At 35.2% G+C, this 12,250-nt stretch overlaps 2 protein-coding genes across 3 annotated transcripts in view; both read left to right on the top strand.

Moving 5' to 3' along the window:
- The window catches only part of LOC114580035 (subtilisin-like protease Glyma18g48580), a 5,538-nt gene extending 2,363 nt beyond the window's left edge, over positions 1-3,175 (top strand). The window contains exons 3-5 of the mRNA XM_028696470.1: positions 2,525-2,634; positions 2,711-2,808; positions 3,165-3,175. Of these exons, the coding sequence (XP_028552303.1) occupies positions 2,525-2,634; positions 2,711-2,808; positions 3,165-3,175 (219 nt within the window). The remainder of the gene's footprint in view (positions 1-2,524; positions 2,635-2,710; positions 2,809-3,164) is intronic.
- Positions 3,176-3,831: 656 nt separating this feature from the next.
- Positions 3,832-11,760, top strand: LOC110091965 (subtilisin-like protease SBT5.3). 2 transcript variants are annotated; one of them, XM_028696412.1, is made up of 9 exons: positions 3,832-4,556; positions 6,631-6,795; positions 6,928-7,027; positions 7,131-7,647; positions 7,743-7,840; positions 9,534-9,779; positions 9,969-10,083; positions 10,212-10,425; positions 10,932-11,760. In XM_028696412.1, exons 3-9 carry the CDS (start codon positions 6,966-6,968, stop codon positions 11,474-11,476), a joined length of 1,797 nt encoding a protein of 598 aa, XP_028552245.1. In that variant the 5' UTR covers positions 3,832-4,556; positions 6,631-6,795; positions 6,928-6,965; the 3' UTR covers positions 11,477-11,760. The 2 variants fall into 2 exon arrangements, with proteins under 2 accessions (XP_028552245.1, XP_028552244.1); XM_028696411.1 differs by having other exon boundaries at positions 3,832-4,602.
- Positions 11,761-12,250: the final 490 nt, after the last annotated feature.

Below are 12,250 nucleotides of genomic sequence, written 5' to 3'. Positions count from 1 at the left end.
ATATATATATAATTTTCTCTCTCTATTTTTATCTTTTTAAATATTTAATTAATTAGATTAGCATTTTTTTTAAATAGAGGATGTTTCCTTAAATTTAATTAGTTCAATTATTTCTAATTCTATATAGAATATTTTTAACATTATTTTTTTATATATGGAAATAAAATATTGCAAGAAGTCCAAAATGTGAGGAAAGGAGGAGATAATGCAAAGTTAGATGTATGGTTAGAACGTAAATAATTTTAAGTGAAAAAATTTAGATAAAGATATTCTTATTAAATTTCTAATTAGGATAAATTTAAAATTTATTTTAAAATTCACGTAATTCATAAAAATTCAATATTATATTTTTCTTAAATCGAATAAAAATTCTAATATTAATTATGATCAAAGTTTAATCAAATTATTGAGATTAAAAATTTTCATGTTTCCCTTATAAAATATATGGTGAATTATTGGGTGAATAGTAACGAGCAAATTTTCAAAGATAAAAAAGTAATTATTTAGTTAAACGAAAGAAAATTAAAGTGAAGTCAATTTATTCTTTATAATAAAAGACTTTTATTGCTAGACTTACTTTGTACATTTTGCTTCTATTTGGCTCATCTTTTGTCCTATACATTCATTTATTTTGTAAGGATTTCTTATGGTTGGATAGGTAAGGGTCTATTTCCTTTATTTTGTAAGGATTTCTTATGGTTGGATATTTCATTTATTTTGTAAGGATTTTTTATGGTTGTATTTCATTTATTTTGTAAGGATTTTTTATGGTTGGATAGCTAAGGGTCAATTTGAGATCTTTATTTTTATTTTTTTATTTTTAAGAAATTTGTGTGTTTTTTAAACATTTTTGTTTTCTTAAGCACTTAAAATAACTATGAAATATTTTGAATATTTTAAAAAATAATTATCACAGTGAACTTTGCCAACATCCAAATGCCCAACTAAGAAAAAGATCATGAATGTTCATTTAATTTGAAAATTTGACTAAGAGATTGGTCATATAATTTATATTATTTTAAAAACTTTACTAATTTGTGGATAGATTTGAGATAGAAAGCTTAATGTAATGAGTATTCTAGTCATCATAAAAACACGTAGATTTGAGGAAATTTTTATATGGAATGTAATAAAATATAAGAAAAAGTAGTACATCTCTACTTATTTCTTATAAGTAGTAAAATGAGGCTACGCATAATTATGGTGAGAGCACAAGAAAAGAAAAAGATCACGAATGTTCATTTAATTTGAAATTTTGACTAAGAGATTGGTCATATAATTTATATTATTTTAAAAACTTTACTAATTTGTGGATAGATTTGAGATAGAAAGCTTAATGTAATGAGTATTCTAATCATCATAAAAACACCTAGATTTAAGGAAATTTTTATAGGGAATGTAATAAAATATAAGAAAAAGTAGTACATCTCTACTTATTTCTTATAAGTAGTAAAATGAGGCTACGGCTCATTATGGTGAGAGCACAAGAAAAGTAACTAATATGAAATCATCACCAACATAAGCTTCTATTCTAACATTCTAAAGGCATCGCCCACAATATTGTATAGCATATCACAAACCAATGAAATCATTTTTAGGACTTTCTAGGATTGGCTGGCTTATGTAACTTTTTTACTGGTCTGTACCCATTGAACATCAGCCATTTTGAGAGTTCATTGAGGACTAATTTAGTATGATTATTGCCTTAGAACTTACTATAATCTTTTTCAATTTTCCAACGCGTGAATTACCGCTGAATAGATTTTTGCTTGAAATTTACCGAAAAATAGACATTTTAAACATATTTTCATTGTTGCGGCAGATTCGATCTATCCGCTAGAAACAAGGCGTTTTTCTGTAGTGGCATAAATATACCTTATTCATAATAAAGGTTTTCTTGTAAGGTTTGATAATACCTTCATCATGCTAATTATGATAATTTCATTAAGAATATTGAAGACATCATTCTTGTTAAAGCACATATGAATAACTTCAAGTATTTTTTTGTCCGTTAACTATCACTCATCTTGATTAATAATAGAATGCCTCAACCTTTCAAAGGACTTCCTTGTAAAAATAATCTTTTATTTGTATCTTCTAGTCACCAAAAGCAATTTCAACCATCTAATTTATTGATCTTGACCTCTCTGCCTTTCATTGTTCGCAATTTTTTCAATACGCAAAGATGAGAAATTAGATGTAATAAAAATACAAAAATTATGTGATTTGGTGATATCCAAATACGTTCATGACCTCCATAAATAGAATCATTCATGAATCTTTGAAAGAGGCAGTGTGTGAAGATATCATATTTGATATAATGTTAGAGATAAGAATAAATATAAAATTTTATGTTTGTCACTTATTTTGAGAGAACATGCATATAATATTTAGCCTTTGGAGTTCGGTTGGAGACAAATTACTACATTTTGATGTATTACTGCATTTTGGAGTGGAAAATGAGTTTTTCGGTTGAAGATGCCCTTACAAATATGTCCTTAATAACATATTGTCATAATCACAGGTTTACATTGTGTATCTTGGTGGGCATTATCATGGAAAAGACGCAACAGCAGAAGATTTCAACCGAGCGACTAATTTTCATAAGGAATTCTTGGGATACTTCTTTGAAAGGTAATCAATACCCTTTTCAAATTCCTTAGGCTTTTATTGATGTGAAGTAATATCAGTTCATATTTATTTTGAACAGCAAGGAGAAGGCTCAACAAGCTATCGTCTACTCTTTTACCAAACACATCAATGGTTTTGCTGCATATCTAGATGAGGACCAGGTTGCCCAGATCTCAAGTGAGTCAGTACAAGAAATAATTTATATATATATAATTTTTCTTTTGATTTTTGTCACGTAAATGAATGAAAATGTCTAATACAATAACAACAATATCAAACCTTTATCGCACTACGTGGGGTCGGCTACATGAATCATTTTTCTCTATTGTGCTCTATTCAGAATCAAATTATCATTTAAATCTGATAAAAAGATCATTTCTAATAATTTTAATCAGTTTTTTAGGCCTACCTCAACCTTTCTTAACATACGTCAGGTGTAATATATTTGCTCCCATAGCCGTGTCATTAGAAGCCTGACGTTTTATGTGACCGAATCATCTATGGTGACTTTCTCTAATCTTATATGCAACTAGATATACTCTAACCTTTTTTATGTATATACTCGATCGTTTTGTATTCTATCTAAGTGTAAAGCCATGCGCACAAGGCTTGCATGCCTTGTCGTAATCGCAACACCTAGTTCCCTCTCACCATGCTAAGAAAAGCGTGCATAAGAGGTCCCTCGGTGCGCCGCAAACATCGAAAACAGGACTTTAGGAGATTCCCAGCCTCATCACGAGCGTCACAAAGAATTCCCTCCCACCGTGCTAAAAAAACGTGCATGAGTGATTGTTCATTGCGTTGCAAATGTCAGAACAAGTTTTCTCAAAATTTGGAAATTACACAAATTACAAAATACATAAAATAATACAAAAAATTCTTCACTCCGTAATTTTTTATTTGTTACTTTTTTTTCGTTTTCTTTTTCCTTTTTTTCTTTGGATTTTTTTCTTGTTTTCTTGTTTCTTTTTATTTTCTTTTTTTTTTTAACTCTTTTCTTTTTTTTTTGGACCCTTCTCTCTCTCTCTTTTTCACACATATACCTTTATATATATATAATATGATCATAATAGATAATCACAATAATAACTATTTAATTATAATAATAATAATAATAATGTAATAACTACTTATAAATGACATTATTAATGTTAATAATAATAACTATTATTAACAATTAATACTAACTTAATCCTCCATACAACCTCACTTTTGGCGTCTGCGTGAGGTTGAAGTCGGCTGGCTATGGGGAGTCCGCACAGTGGTCGGCTAGGGCAGAGTAGGAAGATACTTCGGCTAGGTCGGCAATGGGGAGGAGAGATCGGGTGAGGTTCGGGTCAGCTTCAGTAGTGAAGAAGAGGGATATGGAGGTAGCTCGCACGAAGAGGCGTCAGCTATGGATGGATCGGAGAGGGCAGGAGGAGTCGGCTCGATGAGTTTGTGGTTTGATCGACTGGTTGTAGGGATTCCGACTTCAAAGTTCGATTACAGGAGTCGGGTGAGACTTTGAATGGAGAAGGTCGGCTATGGGAGATTGAAGCCATCGGTGTTGAAGAAGCTCGGTTGGTTGGGGTGTGGAGGTTTATATGGGTTCGTGTATAAGAGGTTTGGTCGGAGAAGCAGAACTTCTCGGTTGGGTCGGCTGCAGCATCTAGCGAATAGAAGAGGAGTTTCGGCTTAGTGGAGGACTGGGTCGGAACACCTATTCGCAGACGGGAGCTTGCGGGAAAAAGTCGGAGCTTCCGATTGGGTTCGGTGGAGCTAGCCGCGGGGAGGGAGGAAGGAGTCGGGATCTCTGCGTGTTGTGGGAGAAGCGAAGCAGCCTGAATGAAGGGCTTTCCATCTCGTTTTAACGACGCTGGCCGGGATGCGATCGAGATGAGCTACAGTGCGAGAAATCCGGAAGCGATCGCGGAGCAGAGCAGGTACGCAGGATTTTTGGGCGGGATTCGCGGATTCAACGGATACGAGGTTTGATTTTATTTTGACTTTTTTTTTAATTCACTGCATAGGTCAACATTAGACAGTCACCATCCAAGCTCCATTGTTGAACCACCATTAACAGACCACCATCACCCGATAACAATCATCTGGCCACCATTTGGCCAATTATGATCCTCTCATCATCACCTAACAAGAGTCTCCAATTACCATGTTCCAAAACAATCCTCTGACTATCATTGCTCAAATAGGTCCTCTAACTACCATAGCTTGAATACAGTCCTCTGACCATCATTGCTCCAATATGGTTCTTCAACCCCCATCATCCGCTATTCCTCAACCACTATCGTCCAACTATAGTCTCCCAACCATATTGACTCAAATTTAGTCCTTAAACCATATTCAATTATAGTCCTCTAACGTGGTCCTCGACCTTCATTGCTCGACTTTGGTCCCCATATGATCTTTTAACCACTATCATCTGACTACGATTGTCCAACTACGATCCTTCGACCATCATTACCTAACTATAAACCTTTTATCATTATCGTCTGACTACGGTTCATTAAATACAATCACCTAACATGGTATCTCAACCATTGTCACTTGATTATGAACCCTTGATCACCATCATCCGACTACGATCTTCTAAATACCGTCAAGCAACTATGATCATTCGACCACCATCTACCAACTATTGTCATCTAATCACTATCACTCAACTATGATCCTCTAACCATCATTGTTTGACTTCAATCACCTAATCATTCTCATCTGACCACATCAACACCTATTGATTTCATCGCCTATCATCACTAATAAAGTTAACACACTTTATTGATTGTGATACCGATGCAGGTTGTCTACACTCAATGTCAGCACCAAAATCTGTATTGGACTTGTTGTTTTTTATCTTTATCTAGAAAGGAAAACTACTAAACATACAACGAACAATTTCTTGAAGACAATCTCATAGTCATGTGACTCTTTCAACCTCCAACTTTCACCATGGAATTCACTCTATAGAGTCTTTGTCTACTGTAATGCATCTTCCCCAATTGTGAGAAAAAGTATCATTTGTAATTGATGACGTATACTCGTAGATTTATTTCAATTGAGCTAAGCCTTGTGGTTTCTCTTTTTTTGGGATTTTCACATAAAAATTCTAATGTCTCTTCTGACTCTTCTTTTATCTCTGTAAGTACTAGATTTAATATAATGCTAAAATATTCTTTATACTGACACGAATATTATGGCATGCAACAAAAACAAAGATCTACAACAACAACAACAACAAGCCATTATCCCACTATATGGGGTGATCTGTTACATTAATCCTTTTTCACCATTGTACTCTATTAATTGCCAAATTCTCATTTAAATGTAAAAAAAATGTCATTTTCAATACTTTCTAACCAAGTTTTTTTAAGTCTACCCCACATTTCCAATATAGGCTAGTTCAAATACATTCACTCTCCCGGTAGGGACATCGGACAGATGATGTTTTATGTGACCAAAAAATCTAAGATAATTCTCTCTAATCTTATCAGACATTGGAGTTACTCTAGTTTTTCACGTTTTAGCACTGTTGTTGTCGAGTCCTAAGTTTTGGATAAAAAAATAGAAGGTTATATTAAGTAGTCAACAGCTAACATAAAACTTTTAAACAATCATCACATGAATTCAAAGGAGATCTAAAGTTGAAAAAAACAAACAAACATAATATTCAAATTTGTATTTATTTATAAAATCAATATTTTATTATTTTGAATTTTTAAATTCTCACACGAAAAATTAAAATTCACAAGAAAGCCCCAACATATATTTGGTTTCATCAAATTCTTAAAGATTAGATTGTGATGTGGGCAAATATATGAATTTAATAGTTAAAAAAATATATGAATATTAATTTATAAATAGACAAGATTTAAATGTGAGAATGTAATAAAATATGAAAATAAATCTTTCATGGCATCAATTTTGTAGGAAAGTCGTTTTATGATTTTTCTTTTCTTCTCTCTGATATAACTTCAAATTTCAATTGTTCGCTGTCCATAGAACACCCAGATGTGATATCCGTGTTCCCAAACCAGCTCAAGCAACTGCATACAACAAGAACTTGGGATTTTGTTGGGCTGGAGAGAAATGGAATTGTTCCTCCAGATTCTATCTGGACAAAGGCAAATTATGGAAAAGATGTAATAATTGCTCATCTTGACACAGGTTGCTTCATCTTCAACCTTCAGCTATTTTCATCTAACTCTCTTTGTTCATTTACCAACAAATCAGTCCATAAACCCTAAACTTACCTATTTCTCTCTCTTTAACACACTTAAAAATCAAATTTTGATGCAGGTGTGTGGCCTGAATCTGCAAGTTTTTCTGACGATGGAATGGGAGAAATCCCAGGTAAATGGAAAGGATCCTGTCATAAATCTGGGGTTGTCTGCAACAGGTATTATTCACCATTTATCACTTAAATGCAACAGATATAGTATGAAAAGTAACATTTTTATGATTCTCAGATTCTGCCAGTTTCTAATGTTCTATTCATGCAGAAAACTGATAGGTGCAAAATACTTTAACAAGGGCTATAAATCAGTAGTAGGCATAACGCCCAATGGCACAACAAGGGACACTGATGGCCATGGAACACACACCCTCTCCACAGCAGGCGGTAATTTTGTGCCCAATGCTAGCTTGTTTGGCTTTGCCAATGGCACGGCCAAGGGTGGCTCACCTGCAGCTCGTGTGGCTTCCTATAAAGTTTGCTGGCCCTTGGGTTGCACTGATTCCGACATCCTGGCTGCCTTTGATGAGGCCATCCATGACGGCGTCGACGTGCTCTCAGTTTCGCTTGGTGGTTTTTCCTTCGACTACTTCAGCAATTCAATTGCTTTGGCGTCTTTCCACGCTATGCTAAATGGCATTGCTGTGGTTTGTTCTGCTGGGAATTATGGTCCTTTTAATGGCTTAGTTGAAAATTCTGCACCATGGGTGACAACAGTGGCAGCCAGCTCACTTGACAGAGATTTAACCAACATTGTCACTCTTAGCAATAAGAAGCACATTTTGGTTAGTTCTTGCCCACACACATATATATATATATATATATATATGAACTGCTGCATGAAAATGCAAATATACTAATTCTTTTTTTTGTTTTGTAGGGAAAGAGCAGGACTGTTTGGGAACTGCCATCAAAAAAGCTTTATCCTTTGATCAACTCATTTGACGCCAAGGCTGACAATGTCTCTATACATAAAGCGTAAGATACAATTCTCATCTTTAATGTATTTGTTTAGGTTAGGATTCTAGGCTGGTAACAAGCACTTGGTAATGTAAACAAAATATCTTCAAAGTAATTAAATCTGATTCGATTACATTATAATGCATCAATTTCTTCAAAATAAAATGACTGATAAGTTAGGATTCTAGGCTGGTAACAAACACTTGGTAATGACCTAAAAGACTTGGTTAGGAAATATTAGAAATTATCTTTCTTTATTTGATTTAAATGATAATTTGACTTTTAACATGGCACAAGGAGAAAAAGGATTCATGTAGCCGACCCCACGTAGTGGGACAAAGGCTTGAGGTTGTTGTGTTGTTGTTGCTATTTTGGTTAAATCGTAAGAAATGCTAGGGGTGAAAGTTACCTTTCTATGGAGTTCTTCATGTTGGAGATGAGGAGAAGTAAACACCACAATGAAGAAACAATCAAGAAAGTAAAAGCAGCGGAAAGTAAAGGACACCAGGATTTAATGTGGAAAAAAACTCAAATTAGAAAAAAAAATATAGAGCCACACCACACTAAGAAATTTACTATGAAAATTAGGAGAAATAAATAAAGATCTCTCTTCTCTCTCACTTTCTCATTGCTTCTCTTCTCACATACACCATTCTCAATGTCTACACTCAGAAAATACAAGAGAAAGCAAGTTATATCCACCAAGGGACGCAACCCTTGAGAAAAAACAAAAAGAAAATGGTTCAATCCGTCTAGCAACGTTGTGGCGCTAGTTTGGAGTGCTACGGTGTTTGAACCTCTGTCTTGATCCACTGCAGCGTCGTATCTAGACGGTTGCGGGGCTCCGCTCTCTATCGTTCGACGTTGCGGCGCGCATGTATGCATCGTTGGGGCGCGCAGGTGTGGGGCGTCAAGGTCAAAACCCCCCCAGCAAGCACGACAAACTTGAGGGTTGAAGCAACAGAACAACCCAATTGATCAACACGATAAGATTCAATGCATAACACTTCAGCTGCCACTATAGCGATTTAGCTTAGAACTAATCCAACTAAGTAAATGTTTTGCAGACTATAAAGAGAATCAACTATGAAATAAAGGCAACTACTCTTTTTGAATGGAAAGACTAAAGCTCCTTGTTTTCTATTATTTTCCATCAATCTTTCAGCAATGTCCAGTGCTTCAGAGCTAGTTGAACTTGAAAAATTCATCATTCCTGCATTTATTTGTGGGGTCGAACTAACTTTAGTGATCTAAGGGATGGTAACCACCTGGGTTTTGTTATGGGTCAAGTTGTTCATATAGATGAATCCTCTCAAAAAAAATATTCAGCACTCTAATCTTTTCCAAATTCTGAAAATATATTATTGCATCGTCATACTTTGAGCAGATTTTTATTGATTCATGCATCTTAATTTGATTTTATCCATTTCCAAATGGTTTTCTTTCATGAAAACAATCCTATAACTTAGTCATTACAGGAAATTCATTCAAGTTATATCGAAGTGTTAACAGACATGCATAATGTTCACAAAACTCTGTGAAGCTTCTTAGGCGCATTTACCTCTTCAAAATATGCTTCTTCCCACAGAACTTTGCCCATAATTAGAACTTTGATGTCATTAGTCAACAGTACATCATAATATTGAATAATCTCTTTTCTTATGGAATGTATGCATCATTAACTTTTTCTGATTTCAAAATATAATTACAGACGGTTATGTCACCGGGGTGCTCTCAATCCTTTGAAGGTGAAGGGAAAGATAGTCATTTGTCTTCGAGGAAGCATTGACAGGTTAGGAAAAGCCTTAGCTGTTCACAGTGCAGGAGGTGTGGGTATGATTCATGTCAATGATGTTGATGGTGTAGATGTATTGGTTGCTGACCCTTATATCATCCCAGCTACAATGATCAGTCATAAGGACGGTCTTCGTCTCCAGTCTTATTTGAATTCCAGCAAGTAAGAACAATCTGTCATTTTCCTTGAACTTTTTTTTGAGTTGTTCAAAATGAATCTATAATTGTAGAATAATCCCACATTCAAAGTGAAACAAGAGTTAAGTTTCTGGTATTCCACTCACCTAACAAGTCGTATCAGAGACAATTCCATATTTTTGTGTACTGAAAAGCATCTGCATTATTCTTCTAGATTGCTTCGAGGAACAATTTCCGCTGGAAAAACTGTAATAGGACTTAAACCAGCGCCTACAGTAGCGGATTTCTCATCTCGGGGACCCAATCATATAACTCCCCAGGTTTTGAAGGTACTTGTTTACCATCTTTGATATCCTTCTATAGAGTTTCATGTATTTGTTTTGTCTTTGTACTGCCATTTTCTTAAATAGCCGTTAATTTGGCTCACTATAACTAGTGAATGCGCTACTGTGTTTAGCCAGATATCTCTGCACCAGGAGTTAATGTTCTAGCATCCTACACTGAAGCTATACCCATCTCTCCATCAAAATACGACACCAGGCGATGGCCATTTAACCTCTTGTCTGGAACATCAATGTCATGTCCTCATGTAGCTGGCATCGTAGGACTCCTCAGAAAAATTTACCCTCAGTGGAGCCCAGCTGCAATTAGATCAGCCATCATGACAACAGGTATTACTGCTACAATTTATATTTACCATCTGTTTTAGTAATTTGAAAGATTATAGCCTTGTTGTTTGTAAAAATAACTATAAAGTTGTTATGGGAAGAATAACTTTTAGAGAAGTTGTTTAGGTATTAGAAATTTTTATTATTTTCCAAGTTGGCGGCTTTCTTACAACTGCCGCTCTAGCAGACATGATTATAGAAAGTTGCTTTTCGCTGCAAAATTTTCTTAAACATAGAAGTGTGATAGAGAATTAAAAGATAACATAGTGAAAAATGTGCCCTAAGCAGATTCTACATAATTCTGGACACCAATCATATTAAGCATGAATCACAAGAGAATTTATGTCAGAGGACACCCAAATTAAAGCTTCGTTTTGGGGCTGCATTTTTACTGCTTCAAGAAGCACTAAAAAAGCCATCCCAAACGAAACCTAAGATTCAATGCAGATTTTGAGAATAGAATCTAACCCAATCCATTCAACAACCTAACTAAACTATAATGTTGACAGCGAGAACCAGGGACAACAATGGAGAGCCAATCAAAGTTGAACGCACTCGAAGAAAAGCCACACCATTTGCCTATGGAAGTGGATACATACAACCAAACGATGCCATGGATCCAGGACTTGTCTATGATTTGGGCATTGATGATTATATGGACTTTTTATGTGCTTTAGGATATAACTCGACGCAACTCGAGAAGTTATTAGGGAAGCCTTACAAATGTCCTATAAAGAAGACGCTGATGGAGAATTTGAATTACCCCTCCTTTGCGATTCCTAGCCTCAACAAGACGATGACCGTTACCCGCACTGTGAAGAACGTTGGTTCACCCGGAACTTACACTGCGAGGATCAGAGCTCCTGGAGGTATATTGGTTTCAGTGGAACCTCAAGTCCTGCAATTCAAGGAGATTGGGGAGGAGAAGGAGTTTAAGGTACGCTTTGAGTCTACTGAAGGAAGGGTAGGAAAAGGATATTCATTTGGCGTACTCATTTGGTCAGATGGGAAGCACTATGTCAGAAGTCCCATGGCTGTGAAAGCAAACTCATGAGCTTTTGGTATCCAAATAGTTTTTTTATTATCAAAGTTTATGTTGTAAGTTTAGTAGCATTTGTTCAGGAAATAAATTGCACCACTTGTGTATGGTAGGCTTCATTGCATTGGATTGAAAGCTTGTTTATCTTTTTATTCAATTGTCATGTTTATAGGCTTTAACGTCTTGTTTGAGATAGTGGTGGAAGCTTTATGTCTTTATTTAGATTATCATTTGTGTTTTTTCAAGAATTTCACTGTAGTTTGTTCACATTCAACCTGGAAACTTGCTTGTGGGTTTAATGAAGTTTAATTTCATTACATATATGTATATATGGTATAGAATGACAAACTTTACTAGATTTTACCGTTTGACGGATGAAAAAAATCAACAAATCTTTGAACTTAATGTGAACTTCTCAAACTCTCAAAATACATTATGCTTGCTTTTTTTTGTTGTTGTTGGTGGTGGTGGTGGTGGAAAACGAGTTAAAATTAAATCAGAACTACAACACGACCTTTGTCAAATCTTGAGGGTGATCGAAAAGTTATCGACACCTTACAACAAAGTTCAACTATGGCAGGCAGGTCTATTTAAAAATCAAATAGACATCATTAGTGGCACCTTCGGGGTGCTCGGGTTAACAACATCGGGGCACTTTGGTGCACAAAGCCGAGGTGTTGGGCACTAGGGTACACAGCAACGGGCATTGCACGAAAATTATTTCCGTGCAATGTCCAATGTTGTGTACCTGAGTTCCCCGATGCTTTGCACCAGAACCCAAGTAGTAAT

This window comes from Dendrobium catenatum, unplaced genomic scaffold (genome assembly GCF_001605985.2).
Source record: "Dendrobium catenatum unplaced genomic scaffold, ASM160598v2 fragScaff_scaffold_743, whole genome shotgun sequence".
Lineage (NCBI taxonomy): Eukaryota > Viridiplantae > Streptophyta > Magnoliopsida > Asparagales > Orchidaceae > Dendrobium > Dendrobium catenatum.
This window is presented reverse-complemented; position numbering and strand designations above follow the sequence as displayed.

Excerpts from the sequence above, each read along its gene's own strand:
- LOC110091965 (XM_028696412.1), top strand. The coding sequence starts at position 6,966 with ATGGGAGAAATCCCAGGTAAATGGAAAGGATCCTGTCATAAATCTGGG. Across the intron at positions 7,028-7,130 it reads TCTGGGGTTGTCTGCAACAG|AAAACTGATAGGTGCAAAAT; the intron begins GTATTATTCACC and ends CTATTCATGCAG. Across the intron at positions 7,648-7,742 it reads GCAATAAGAAGCACATTTTG|GGAAAGAGCAGGACTGTTTG; the intron begins GTTAGTTCTTGC and ends TTTGTTTTGTAG.